We start from the raw sequence: 12,067 nt of genomic DNA, 5'->3' as shown, positions 1-12,067 counted from the left end.
AGTTTCTCCGAAGATTTTACGCCCGCGAGATGCGTACTGTAATGTGCAAATTTGGCAACTGATATACATGTATGTATGAGGTAGAGTAAAACAAATAACATGGTTTATTTCGAGTGGATAGTCGATATTGGCTCACCTCGGTACTGGAAGTTGACAAACTAGTTCCCGAGGTGTTTTAACCAGTCACAGCAGTAATCAATGGCCGACATGCGAGCACAAAGGTCAGACATGCATGCACGTGGGTATGGCGCGCCGCTGGAGCACACAGTGTTGCATAGGAGATTCTCACATGGTGTTGCCCACGTGCGCTGTGGGTAGGTACCTGAGGATTACGTGGTTGCGCAGCAGTTAATAAGATGATGTGGACATTTCGTCTTTCATAGTGTCTTTAGCAGTGAACAGAGAAACGGCCATTTATTGAACCATTGACTTTCCTGCTTAGGCCTGGCACGGTTGACTGTCAACCCAACGTCATCAGGTGACTGGACATTGTACTTGTATGGTCGTAATCCAAGTATGGAGCAGGGACCACCTCAGCCTATGCAGCCACAGCAACCTCCTCCAATACAGAAGCAGCAGCAACAACAGCAGCAGCAGCATCAACCACCACCACAGCAACAGCAACAAAAGCAACAGCAGCAGCAACAACCACCACCACAGCAACAACAAAAGCAACAACAGCAGCAAGTGCCTCCAATGTCACCCATCATGGTTAAAGTAAGCAGTTCGTTTAGGTTTTGACAGAAATCCCAAATACAGAATCTTGTAACATTTGGAACAATATGATGATTCTTTAACTCGTTAGTCCCTGTACCACCCTAAAGCACCCTGCCTGTTACTCCTTATACTACCCCAAACTGCCCCACCGCCCAATAGTTTGATTGATTCATCAAGGAGTAAATACAGTGTAATAAACGTAAGACAAGTGCTAACGGGCTACATCCACCAATATTTTTCCCAAATCAGTCTTGCATGGGATGGAATTTTGAGCAGATTTTGATTGACGACCTTGTTATATTTCAGCCTCCGCCCCAAGTACGGGCCGATGCTAAGGCACCTCCAGGCAAGGAACCTGACATCTTCACCATTCAATTAAACAAAGGAGGAAGCAGGATGGGTCTGAGTATCATAGCAGCTAAGGGTGTCAATCAGGAGAAGATTGGTGTGTATGTCAAGGCGGTGGTACCAGGAGCTGCAGCACACAAGGTGAGTAGTCGGGCAGGACATGGGTGGATCAGTCACTGTCAACAAAGAAAGAACAAGTGGACTCTCAAAACTGTCCCAAACTCTTTGGAGTCGTTGTTGCTAATGAGAGGAGTTTGGTTGGCGCAGTGGAATTTTCTTAGCCTTCTTACTCTGTGGCCTGGGTTCAAGTCCCCCTCGAACCAACATGTGGATTGAGTTTTCAGTTCCTTTCCTAACTCTATGGATTTTTCCTCGAAAATCAAACCCGTGTTTTCCTCCCACCTCTGATACTGAACATTTCTTCAAGTTCATTGTTTTCTCCGTGTAAAATCCTTCATGCTTCCAGGCTGCAGTTCCTTTGCACTTTTGAAAATCTGTGGTTTCAATACCAAAAAGAATGAAATTAAAACCTTAAAATAAATTAAAGAAGTCATTTGAATATAGATAAAATTTCAACAAAGTATGGAAGGTTTGCAGTAACACCATGTAAAGTTTATCTTAATTGTATTAATACCATTTTTTTGTCTTCAGGACGGTCGTATCAAGGCTGGAGATCAGCTCCTTGAGGTAGATGGGAACAGCCTGGTGGGCCTCAATCAAGAACAGTGAGTTCACAACACTTCAACATGCTGAATTAGTCCATTATCAATCCTTTTGTTTGAGCTCTCAACAATTCTTGCCTTGAAGTTGGAATTTTTTTTGCATTTATGAATCAGTGGCGAAAGTAAGAGAATATAATATATACACTGTTGATTGCTAGCAAGCCGTTTGAAAAAAGGATGTGACATCAACTAAAAATTAAAAAAATTAATATCTGTTAACAAATTTTCCTGAACAATTACAAGTTCCCAGGGTTCCATATGTACATAGTCAAGTGTTTACTGAATGGTTTTGCAATTAAACAGTGTGTGAAAGTTTCCCGAAACATGTATTCCCATCCTTAGTTTAAAGAAATAAGAACTCCTCAAGGATTAAGTCAGCATGTTATGTGTCTGCTATCCCTATAGAGCTGCTGTACATCTGATGAAGACAGGGCAGATTGTATCTCTCAAGATAGCAGAGCAGGGAGCAATCTTCCATGGCTTGGCAGAAATACTCAGCCAGCCATCGCCTCCAATGCAACGAGGTCAGTCAAGCAATTCTTATTAGGAAATGGAATCTTAAACATTATTAACCATCCTATGCAAACATTCTGTGCCAAGTTGTCATTTCGGTCAAAATCAATCAAGTGACTGTTTTTAACAGTTAAGAATCCCCAGCCTACATAAAGCAGGATTGACTGACCGTGACTGTTTATGTAACTCGATACAGCTTTGCTTTGACTGTTGGTAATTGATAAGCCAGCTGTGCCCACAACTTACCTGCTTTGTCTATTCATGGTCTGTTGACTGAGTTTGACTGGTCACAGTGCTTGCTTAACATATGATCTGACTGCTGTTGACTAGCCTGTGCTAAAAGTATAGCAGAGGAAGTGGATGGAAATTTTGACTGTTTGTGACTGTTTAAAAAGCATAAGGGTTAACCCTTACAGAACTCAACCCCTCAAACCCCAACGACATGTTTTGTTGGAAGCTGCTGGATGGGTACAGTACCCCTAAACTGACAGTCTTTTACATTGGGTTGGCACACCGCCAGAAACAAAGTCAGAAATATGCGTGTGCAGTTTCCCATATGGTGTCGGAATTTGCCAGGATGGGTATGGTTCCTAGTAAATCATGCTAGGAAGTACTGGGTTGTGCAGGTGTGTACTCAATACATGTACTGAAACTGTTTTCAGTTTATATTTACGCAAATCTTTACCGTTTGTTGACGTTATCGTTTACCAACAGCCAACAAAGGAGCCCCACCGCCAGCCTCCCAGCAGCAACCATCCACCCCAACCCAGCCCTCTCCTCATCCACAGATGAGACCAAAGAGTGAAGAGATATCACAGGCCATGTCTCCCCCTCAGATGGCTGAGCCTGTCGGTAGATATCCCGATAGTAGAGAGTGGCCAGCGCAGCGTGATGGCCCGACAGCTGCGCCAAGACTAGGCCGTTATGATATGAGCAAGGCTGACTATGCTAGATCATCACCCAATCTCAGTGAGTACAGTTGTGCTAGTCTTGCTAATCAGTCAGTCGCTTTAACACCCCCTTCTTCAAAGACAAATCACATGGGCTTTCTGCGGCATCCCCTCCCATATGCCGTCCCCAAAAACTTCATTGGACAATAAGCCAGTTCAGTATTACAGAATAGTCTGGTGAACGATTGTTGTCTGGGATAAAAACGGCATATAAATGCACATAAGGCTATGGGGGACTTGGTAACCGAATCGGCATTCTGTGTGATTTTTCGTGCAATCGAAAAGAGATGGAAACTTTCGTTCGCACAAAAGTGTTGACACACAAGACACCTAAAAACACCTCGCTGTCCAGACGATTTTTTTTTTTTAATTACAGAACACGACAATCTGTTCAATTTTGTTGGTACCCAGCTATGCTTTTGCACGCATACGATGAAATGTTTATCCCGAAAGAAAAATCGTCAAATCTTAATGTGCACATGCGCAGTAGGAATACCGAACTGGCGTATTGTGCAGCAAATTGAGAAAACGTTGAGTTCTGAGTCATATCTGATCTAATACATTTCAGAACATTACACTGCTTCATATTTCAGTTGCTTCATATTTCTTATATTCAGTTGGGATAGGGTTAATTTATTTAACATGAATATTCATTTCTTGCTGAGTGATGTGGGTGATGTCCAAAACTGTTGAACAAGTTTCTCAGAAACAAAGAAGTGAGTTCTTGCTGCTAACCTTATCTTGAGATCAATAACGTTTACAATTCACTTCATTGAAAACTCCTTGATACTATGTTTTATGGGTTTCATTTTGAAGTTGAGCAGTTAAACTTAAGTGAGATCTTTAGGTATAGATAATGAGGCATTAATGTGTTACCTATATCCATATTAGGAGAGGAGCCCCGTCAACGTATCCAGTCCGATCGTGACTTGTATGCCACAGTCAACAAAGATCCCTACAGCAGAGCAGCATCCAACACAAACCTCAGGGGTCAACTTCCAGCCAGGTATGTCTTGTAGAAATCCATTTATCTGCATGAGCTTTTAACAGTTTAGACCCTGTACCTTTCCTAAGCTCCCTGCCTGTTACTCCCTGTAATGCCTGAAAGCACCCAAGCACTCTTTGATTTTATGGATTCATTAGCGAATAAATACAATGTAATACAATGTCGTACAGGTGTTAATGGGTTTGAATTTCCTGCATGCGATATTCAGAGTTGCTTTTGATCCCTGTGTTTTCACTCATTTCCCTTCTCTCTTGAATTCTGACAAAATAGTCTTTAATATACAAATATTGAGTGGCTCAGAGTGGAATGGGAGGAATATTATCGCAAGGTAGAATCTGGATTTTGCCAAGTGAAATGGATAATATTCCTCCCATTTCACAATTTAAAGCCACTCAATATTTGTTTTTATAACTGACATATACATGTAGATCCTTGTCATTTGATTTACGGTTAAAATGAACTTCTATTTCAATACAAAATTGGTGGGAAATGTATTTCTTCCAAACCAACCCTTCACAAAATGTTTGAACCCAACTCTGTAGCTACTGGCTCTTGGGAACAATACGCGCAATGCGCACACCAGCATGCATTTGCACACAAATACCGCGCCATGGAACAAGGATGATCCTAACTGTTGCATAGTAAATCCCATTCACCATGGGTGAACAGGACTTTTTGAGCCCCAGCATGAATGGGAGCAATAACGAATGTCACGTGATGTGAGTTCCACCAATCAAATGACAAGGATCTGTATGTCAGTTGTATAATTAGAACTATGAGGACAGGGAGTTATTTTCCAAGAAAATATGACTTTCAACTATGAAGATCCAATGGTGTCATGCTGATTTTTTTGGTAGCCACGTTAGTGAGTGCAGGAAAACTGCTGGCTTGATCAGCATAAAAATAATTAAATAAGGGTTTGGAAAATTTTCAAGTAATTTAACATATCAGCATATACACTTAAATGTAAATTTCCCCTTTTAGTGTGTGCAATTTTTGTTTTCAATGTCAAGATTGTGTTTTTTTAATTGCCATTTTCTTTTTCTTTTTGATTTCTGCCAACAGCCAACAGATGTACCAACGTTCCAAGTCAACATCACACCTGGATCCAGAGCCCGAGATGCCAAATCATGAGCTGCCAAGGTCAGCCGTATCTCAAGCTAATGTCCGAGCGGCGCCACCAGGAGGTATTCAAGTCATGGGTGGCCCAATTCCAGCACCTCGTCTGAAAGATATCCACACTGCAGAACCAAAATCCAAAGAAGAAATAGCTAGAGAAGAACAGGCAGAGAGGGCCAAAGAACAAAGGGAAAGACAGGAGAGAGCAAGACAAGAAAGACAGAAGGAGGAAGAGAGGCAACGGGAGGAGAGAGAAAGAGAGGAACGCATCAGACAAGAAAGGCTGAAAGCACAGCAACTTCAGGAAGAAAGGTTGAAAGAAGAAAGACTGCGGGAAGAAAGAGCGAGAGAAGAAAGACTGCGGGAAGAAAGAGTGAGAGAAGAAAGACTGCGGGAAGAAAGAGCGAGAGAAGAAAGACTGCGGGAAGAAAGAGCGAGAGAAGAAAGAGCTAAAGCAGAACAAGCAAGAATACAGCGATTAAGGGAAGAAAGAGCCAAAGAAGAGAAGCAACGAGAAGAAAGGGCTAGAGAAGAGAGATTAAGAGAAGAAAGACTGAGAGAGGAAAGGGCAAGAGAAGAAAGAGAAAAGAGACTTCAAGAAGAAAGACTTCGAACGGAAAGGGCAAGAGAAGAGAAACTGAAAGAGGAAAGAGCCAGGGAAGAAAGGGCCAAGGAAGAGCGACTGAAGGAGGAACGAGCAAGAGAAGAAATGGCAAGGATTGAAAGGTTGAGAGAAGAGAGAGCAAGAGGGGAACGAGCTCGGGAAGATAGGATGCGAGCAGAAAGAGAAAAAGAGATGAGAGACAGGGAAGAGCAGCAGAGGATCTATCGCCAGAATGAGTCCCGTCAACAACTCCCACCTAATCAGTATCAGCCAGGACCGAGGGATCGTTATGGCTCCAATTATCAGTACCCTCCAGATCAGCCAAGAGATTTTCAGTATCAGGACCGACCTCAGCGTGGTTGGGAAGCCGACACAGATGACATGGGAAGACCTGCACCAGCTCCACGAACCTCAGTCTCTCAGGACAACAGGTATAACCCACAGCAGAACTATGCTCCTATCAGTGCTCAACATCAGCAGATGTATCAGAGTGCACCATTTTACAGTATGCCTGATGGCCAGAGAAATACCGATACTCCCCCTCCTCCACCACCTCCTGATGCATATGATTCTATGACCAATGATTTCCCACCACCCCCTGCTGATCTTCCCCCGCCGCCTCCTGAGGCAGACTTCCATCAAGAGCTTCCTCCCCCACCACCACTGACTAGTCAGCTAAGAGATGGTAGTCAGCTAAGAGATGGTAGTCAGTCCCTACCACCCGGGGCAATGCAGAAATATCAACTGTGGCATGAACAAGAGAAGAGACGTATTCAAGAAGAGCACGAGCAACGGATGAGAGAGAAACAGGCGTTAGTCAATTCCCAGCGACAACTTTACATGGATACCAAACAGCAACAGGGACAAACACAGCAAGCAAAGCAGGACCGGCCAGCATATGCATCGCTGCCAAGACAGGGACGTATTAACAAACAAAGCTCATTCAACAGCGACCAACAGCGACCTGAACTGCAGAGGCAAAACTCGGGTCCAAAACCTGTACCAATACCAAGAGCTCCAGGCAGGAAGCCGTCTGAGGACGGACCAAGCAGGCCTAGAAGTGAGCATTATCCCTCTGCTGTACCACAGTCTCCACGACCACTCAGTCAGAATTATGAATCACCATCACAACAAAGACAGACTTCAGATCCTAGATATCCATCAAGTGGTGAGGATATGGGCTCAGCAGATCCAGGAAAGTGGAGTGCAACTCTTGACACTCACACTTCAGACGAAGATCTTAAAGGCCCATCACCATGGAAACGAGAAGAAAGGGAAAAGTGGGAGCAGTGGCAAGAGAAGCAAAAGAAGATGATGCGTGAGCAGGCCATTGATGAGTTGACAAGACAAGACAATCTGACTGCACAACAACAGGAGAAGCTCAGGAAGCTGAGAATGGAGCAAGAATTCCAACGTCGTCTGGAAGAGTCTCGTCAAGAAAATGATGAAGAAGAAGCTGAAGGTGAAGAGGAAGCTGCCAGGCGACAAGAGCAGTTTGAGATTGCCCAGGCTCAAGCCGAACATCTCATGCAACAAATGGAAACTAGAGAACAGCAGCAACAAATGGCAACTAGAGAACAGCAGCAACAAAGACTGGACAAGCTGTCTGGAGAACTGGCTAGGGAGAGGGCCATACAGCAACAGGTCATCAAGCAGCAAGAAGAAGAATACTTCCAACGCAAGAGAGAACATCGTCAGCTGAGACAAGCGGAACAAGACCAGTTCATGAGACAGATTGATGGAGGGCCAGGATTTCAGCGGCAGGAAGAAGAGATGCATCGACGACACACCATGCAGAGGTTAGAGTACCAGAGGCGAGAAGCTGAAATTGAGCAAGAACGACGTCGTATTGAAGAACAGTTATCATTCAAGCCTAACAATGCTCCGATGGCTACACCACCTCACTACCAATCCCAGTACAATCCACCCCCGTCTAATGACTCCAACGTGGTTCATACTAAAGTCAACGTCAGTTATGTCCCAGGTCCAGAAAAAACCTACTTGTCCCCGACCACGGAGAGAGCACCACCCCCAACAAATAACCAACATGCTCAGAAACCCCCTCCTCCTATCAAACCTAAACCGCCAATCGCTCCCAAGAAATTTGCATTCCAAGCTGGGAAAGCCAACGGACGTGGGCCTGCTTCTAACTATGCTCCTGTAGGCCCTCTGCCTTATTCTGCAAACACGTCAACAATCAGTCAGATTCCTATGCAGGATAACAGTGCCTATGAGGCCGCCACAGATTACAACCACACCCCAAACACCAACAACCAATCTGGCACTTACCAGTATGCCACCCCAGAAAACTCCCAGAATCTGAATACATTTACGACTGGAGATACGCCCGCTGTCATCGGGGCTCAGGAGGTGTACCGTGATCCACGGGATCGACTCCTGGCTAGTAAGCAGAACAACAAGGAAGGCCCTACCACTGAGAAGTTGTCATTCCGAGATAAGATGAAGATGTTTACAGAAGACAGCCCCATCAAGAAAACCAGAGCCTCAAAGTGGGAGAGAGAATTCGTGGCGCAAAACCCGCATCTGAATAGCACTTAATGGCAAATACTCAACAACATCGTGGATTGAAAAAAGGGTTGTAAACCATTAAGTTTGTACACACATTGTATATATCAAACATATGTTTAATACTTGCAGAATTTAGGATTTTGAAGGAAATACAGGCATTTCAGAAACAGAAAATTGATTGAATTTTTGTTTCAAAGACAGTAAGGTTTTTCTAATGAATTTTGTACATAGGAAGTGCATATTCAAGCCTGTTTTCAACACGTTATGCCTGGAAAGAGTTGGTTCCTGGTAGTCATTGAGTTCCTATTAAGTAATGTACATATATGTTTGTCTGTCAATTCACATGATTGTAATAAGGCAAGCTGCTCACAGCGCCTTGACTAGTGATCTGGAAATTACTTCATTGATTTGTTGATTTTAATACGTATAATCAAGTGAAGTATTAAGTTGGGTGTATTTTTTCTGATCACGGACTGACGTGGTGCATATTGCATGTTGGTAGGTCAATGGTAGATTATATAGTGCTACCCATCTTCGTCACTTGGACCGACTGCAAGATTGTTTTATGGTTTTTGTTTTTGATTTTAGAATTTTTTGTTTTGTTTTATAGGAAATCTTATAAGTGAAGTTGCCATTTTTTGATAATTATTTTTTAAAGCAAATAATGGATTGGTTTTTATATTGTATAAATGACATGATAATGATTGTGTGTAAATAATTCCCATTGTTTATTTGTTACTTTTTGACTTGAGTTATTGCTCATTGAAAAAGAAATGACCCCAAAAGCAATATTTTGACTGTGAACAAATAAGTTCATTATTAATAACGGCACTGCCTCTCAAAAGCTCAAAGTTGGCCCAAATAAGCACGCAAGAACTTGCACAGAAGGAAGTAAACGATGTCTTTAAATGAAGCTACTGCACCTGTACTTTACTTTTACACTTGCTCTTCCACATGTGGACAATTTCGTTGGCTCCACAAAAGCCACAGCCATGTCCAAATGTCTTCTTTGGGGCTACTGTCGAGGTCTTGGGCCATTATCATTGCAACATCCTGACAATAGACGTAGCCCTAGCTCTGGATGCCTAGATGTTGAAATGTGTCATTATTAATGTTTTCTCACGCTGTCACACATTGCAGACACCATTGTACGCTGTACACTGTTGTAGCTATGAAGTACCACAACATACATGGGTGCAGTGTACAACATGCATTGGGTATGTTAAGGTATAAGATTGGGTTTTTTATTTGTAAAGTTCTTGCCTTCAAAACGACTTAAGATGTTACTTCATTGGCTTCCTGTCGAACAACGGCTCGCCTACAAGGTCCTCATCACATACCGGGCTTTGAAGTTCTCCTCACCACGATACATCTCATCTTTGCTCAACTTCCACAAACCATCTCGCTCTGGTCTTCGTTCCTCTAAAGCCTCTTATCTCCTTGTCCCTAAAACTAAACGATCATGGGGAGATAGAGCATTTATGTCAGCAGCTCCCCGGCTGTGGAACAGACTACCGGACTCGGTGAAGGATTGTGAGACTGTGAATGACTTTAAGAGAAAACTAAAAACACACATCTGGACAAATACTCTTTCTTAAAGATGAACTTGTTGCATCTGCACTGTCAGACTGTGTATCTTATCATGAACATTTAATTGTGAGCGCCTTGAGCACTCTTTCTGAGTGGATATGTTGCGCGTTATAAATGTCTACATTATTATTATTATTTGACATACATGTACATGCAAAATGCATCATCATAACGTTGCCCCCTATCATCCTGTTTTCATGTTTTATTTGACTAGATGCTAGGAGTGCATGCTGTGTGTTTGGGTTCAAATATTGTCATACCCATGATAATATATCTTGAGACTTGCGTAGTTCAGTGTTTTATTTACAACCTGCAAAATTGCCTCCTATAATATCAAATATATTTGCACGCGCCTTGAATATCTTTGTTTTGTAAACTCACTGCCTCTTTGTAAAATATTGAATCCTTTTAGTTAAATTTGTAGCCAGGTATTATATATTTTTGATAATCTTAAAAATAAGCTTCGTAATAATGGTGATTTTTTTATGTATAATTCTATAAGTTTTAATGGTACTAGAGGCAGACTATTATGTTTATGTAATGCTTGCTTATTGCTACTTGAGATCTAAAATTGAATCCAAATAATGCATGATAAAAATATCCGACAATTCGTGCCACAGCCTCAATATGAAATCAGTTTTCAACAATACAGTAATCGCATTGATGATCGTTTCTGTGGTTTAGATTTCATTGCATTCTATATTTGTTTTGTTGAGATATGCATGAATTGTAGAATGTTCAACTTCTTTTTATCTCCTGTATACAAATGTACATGCATGCACTCTTATAGGTGTTTTGTGCAGTACAGCTATTAACTAAGGTTTGGGTAGATGTTTGTTTCGTTTTAAACTTATAATTATTTTACAATGATCTAAGATGTATTAATTTGAATGTTTTGCAGTCCAGTTCAGTGCCTAGTTAAGAATTAGAGTATTTTTTTTACATAAAGGGGCAATTGGTTCCATTTTTATGCGTTTCATGGGGTCTTTTCTACTTCTATGGCCAGTTTCAACTTGCAAATAATTTACATTGAACAATCTTTTTCTTCATTCGAGTTACAGCTGTTCAACATGTACATGTATTCTATTCATTAGAGCCTTGTATTTTGGAGTTAATGTTTTTGCTTAAAGTGTAACTTATTTTGAAAGGTATTAAACTGTTGTATTAAAATAAGGGACCATTTTTTATTAGCACAGCATGCCGTGTATGGGGGTCATGTCAAGAAATTCTCCTTTTTTGTAACCAATATTCTCATTGCACTCTGTGAAATGGTTTCACCATCTGTCAACTCATAAAAGGCATATTTTTAGATCAGGAAAACCTGCATGGTTTTAAATGTTACTCCACTGCGACTATTGATCCAAACAGGCGATTATGCAGATTTTGTTTCAAGAACTTCAGTCATTCACTAAATTAACGCAGGATGTTTTGTGTGGTTAGTTGACATTTGGTAAGAGTTAACATTTGGATTGCGTGTGAAAATTCACGACTGATTGAAGTGTGACTGGGTTTGTCATTAAGTCAGTTATTTGCATAACTGTAATACCATTGTATGTTTTTGTATTAATGGAATGGAATATTGAATCTTTACCAACAGTACAAATGAATGTTCATCTTTGCACAACAGAACTAGTACCATATTTGTAATATCAATTGTGCACACTACAATACATGTACGTCTTTATTTTTGCTTGGAAAGGGAGTCTTATAAGTACTATCAATCTGATCATTTTAAGGTTAAAATTAAATAGTTGGGGTTGACCACTGTTCAAATGTTAAAGGGTAATGTATTTTGTACAAAGAATTAACATAAATGGTGAATGTACTAATTACGCAAATAGTTTCTTATACAATGTATATAGTTCTGCCGATTAGAGTCAGTTTTGCATACCGTTTTACTGTTACGTTTAAGCCACCAGTTGCTTTGAGTTGAGAATAAAACATAGGTCATTTAAACATTAATGAATTA

The 12,067-nt window shown here is 41.4% G+C and overlaps 1 protein-coding gene across 2 annotated transcripts in view; it reads left to right on the top strand.

Annotated features, from left to right (window-relative positions):
• Window positions 1-12,060, top strand: part of LOC119722934 (afadin-like) — a 41,043-nt gene extending 28,983 nt beyond the window's left edge. For both annotated transcript variants that reach the window (XM_038193346.1, XM_038193343.1), the window contains 7 exons: window positions 443-717; window positions 1,024-1,206; window positions 1,717-1,790; window positions 2,193-2,311; window positions 3,015-3,269; window positions 4,142-4,256; window positions 5,322-12,060. In XM_038193346.1, the coding sequence (XP_038049274.1) occupies window positions 443-717; window positions 1,024-1,206; window positions 1,717-1,790; window positions 2,193-2,311; window positions 3,015-3,269; window positions 4,142-4,256; window positions 5,322-8,538 (4,238 nt within the window). In that variant the 3' untranslated portion in view covers window positions 8,539-12,060. The remainder of the gene's footprint in view (window positions 1-442; window positions 718-1,023; window positions 1,207-1,716; window positions 1,791-2,192; window positions 2,312-3,014; window positions 3,270-4,141; window positions 4,257-5,321) is intronic.
• Window positions 12,061-12,067: the final 7 nt, after the last annotated feature.

The sequence above is a fragment of the Patiria miniata genome, unplaced genomic scaffold (genome assembly GCF_015706575.1).
Source record: "Patiria miniata isolate m_02_andy unplaced genomic scaffold, ASM1570657v1 HiC_scaffold_16, whole genome shotgun sequence".
NCBI lineage: Eukaryota > Metazoa > Echinodermata > Asteroidea > Valvatida > Asterinidae > Patiria > Patiria miniata.
The sequence above is the reverse complement of the archived record's forward strand: the minus strand, read 5'-3'. Positions and strand labels throughout refer to the sequence as shown.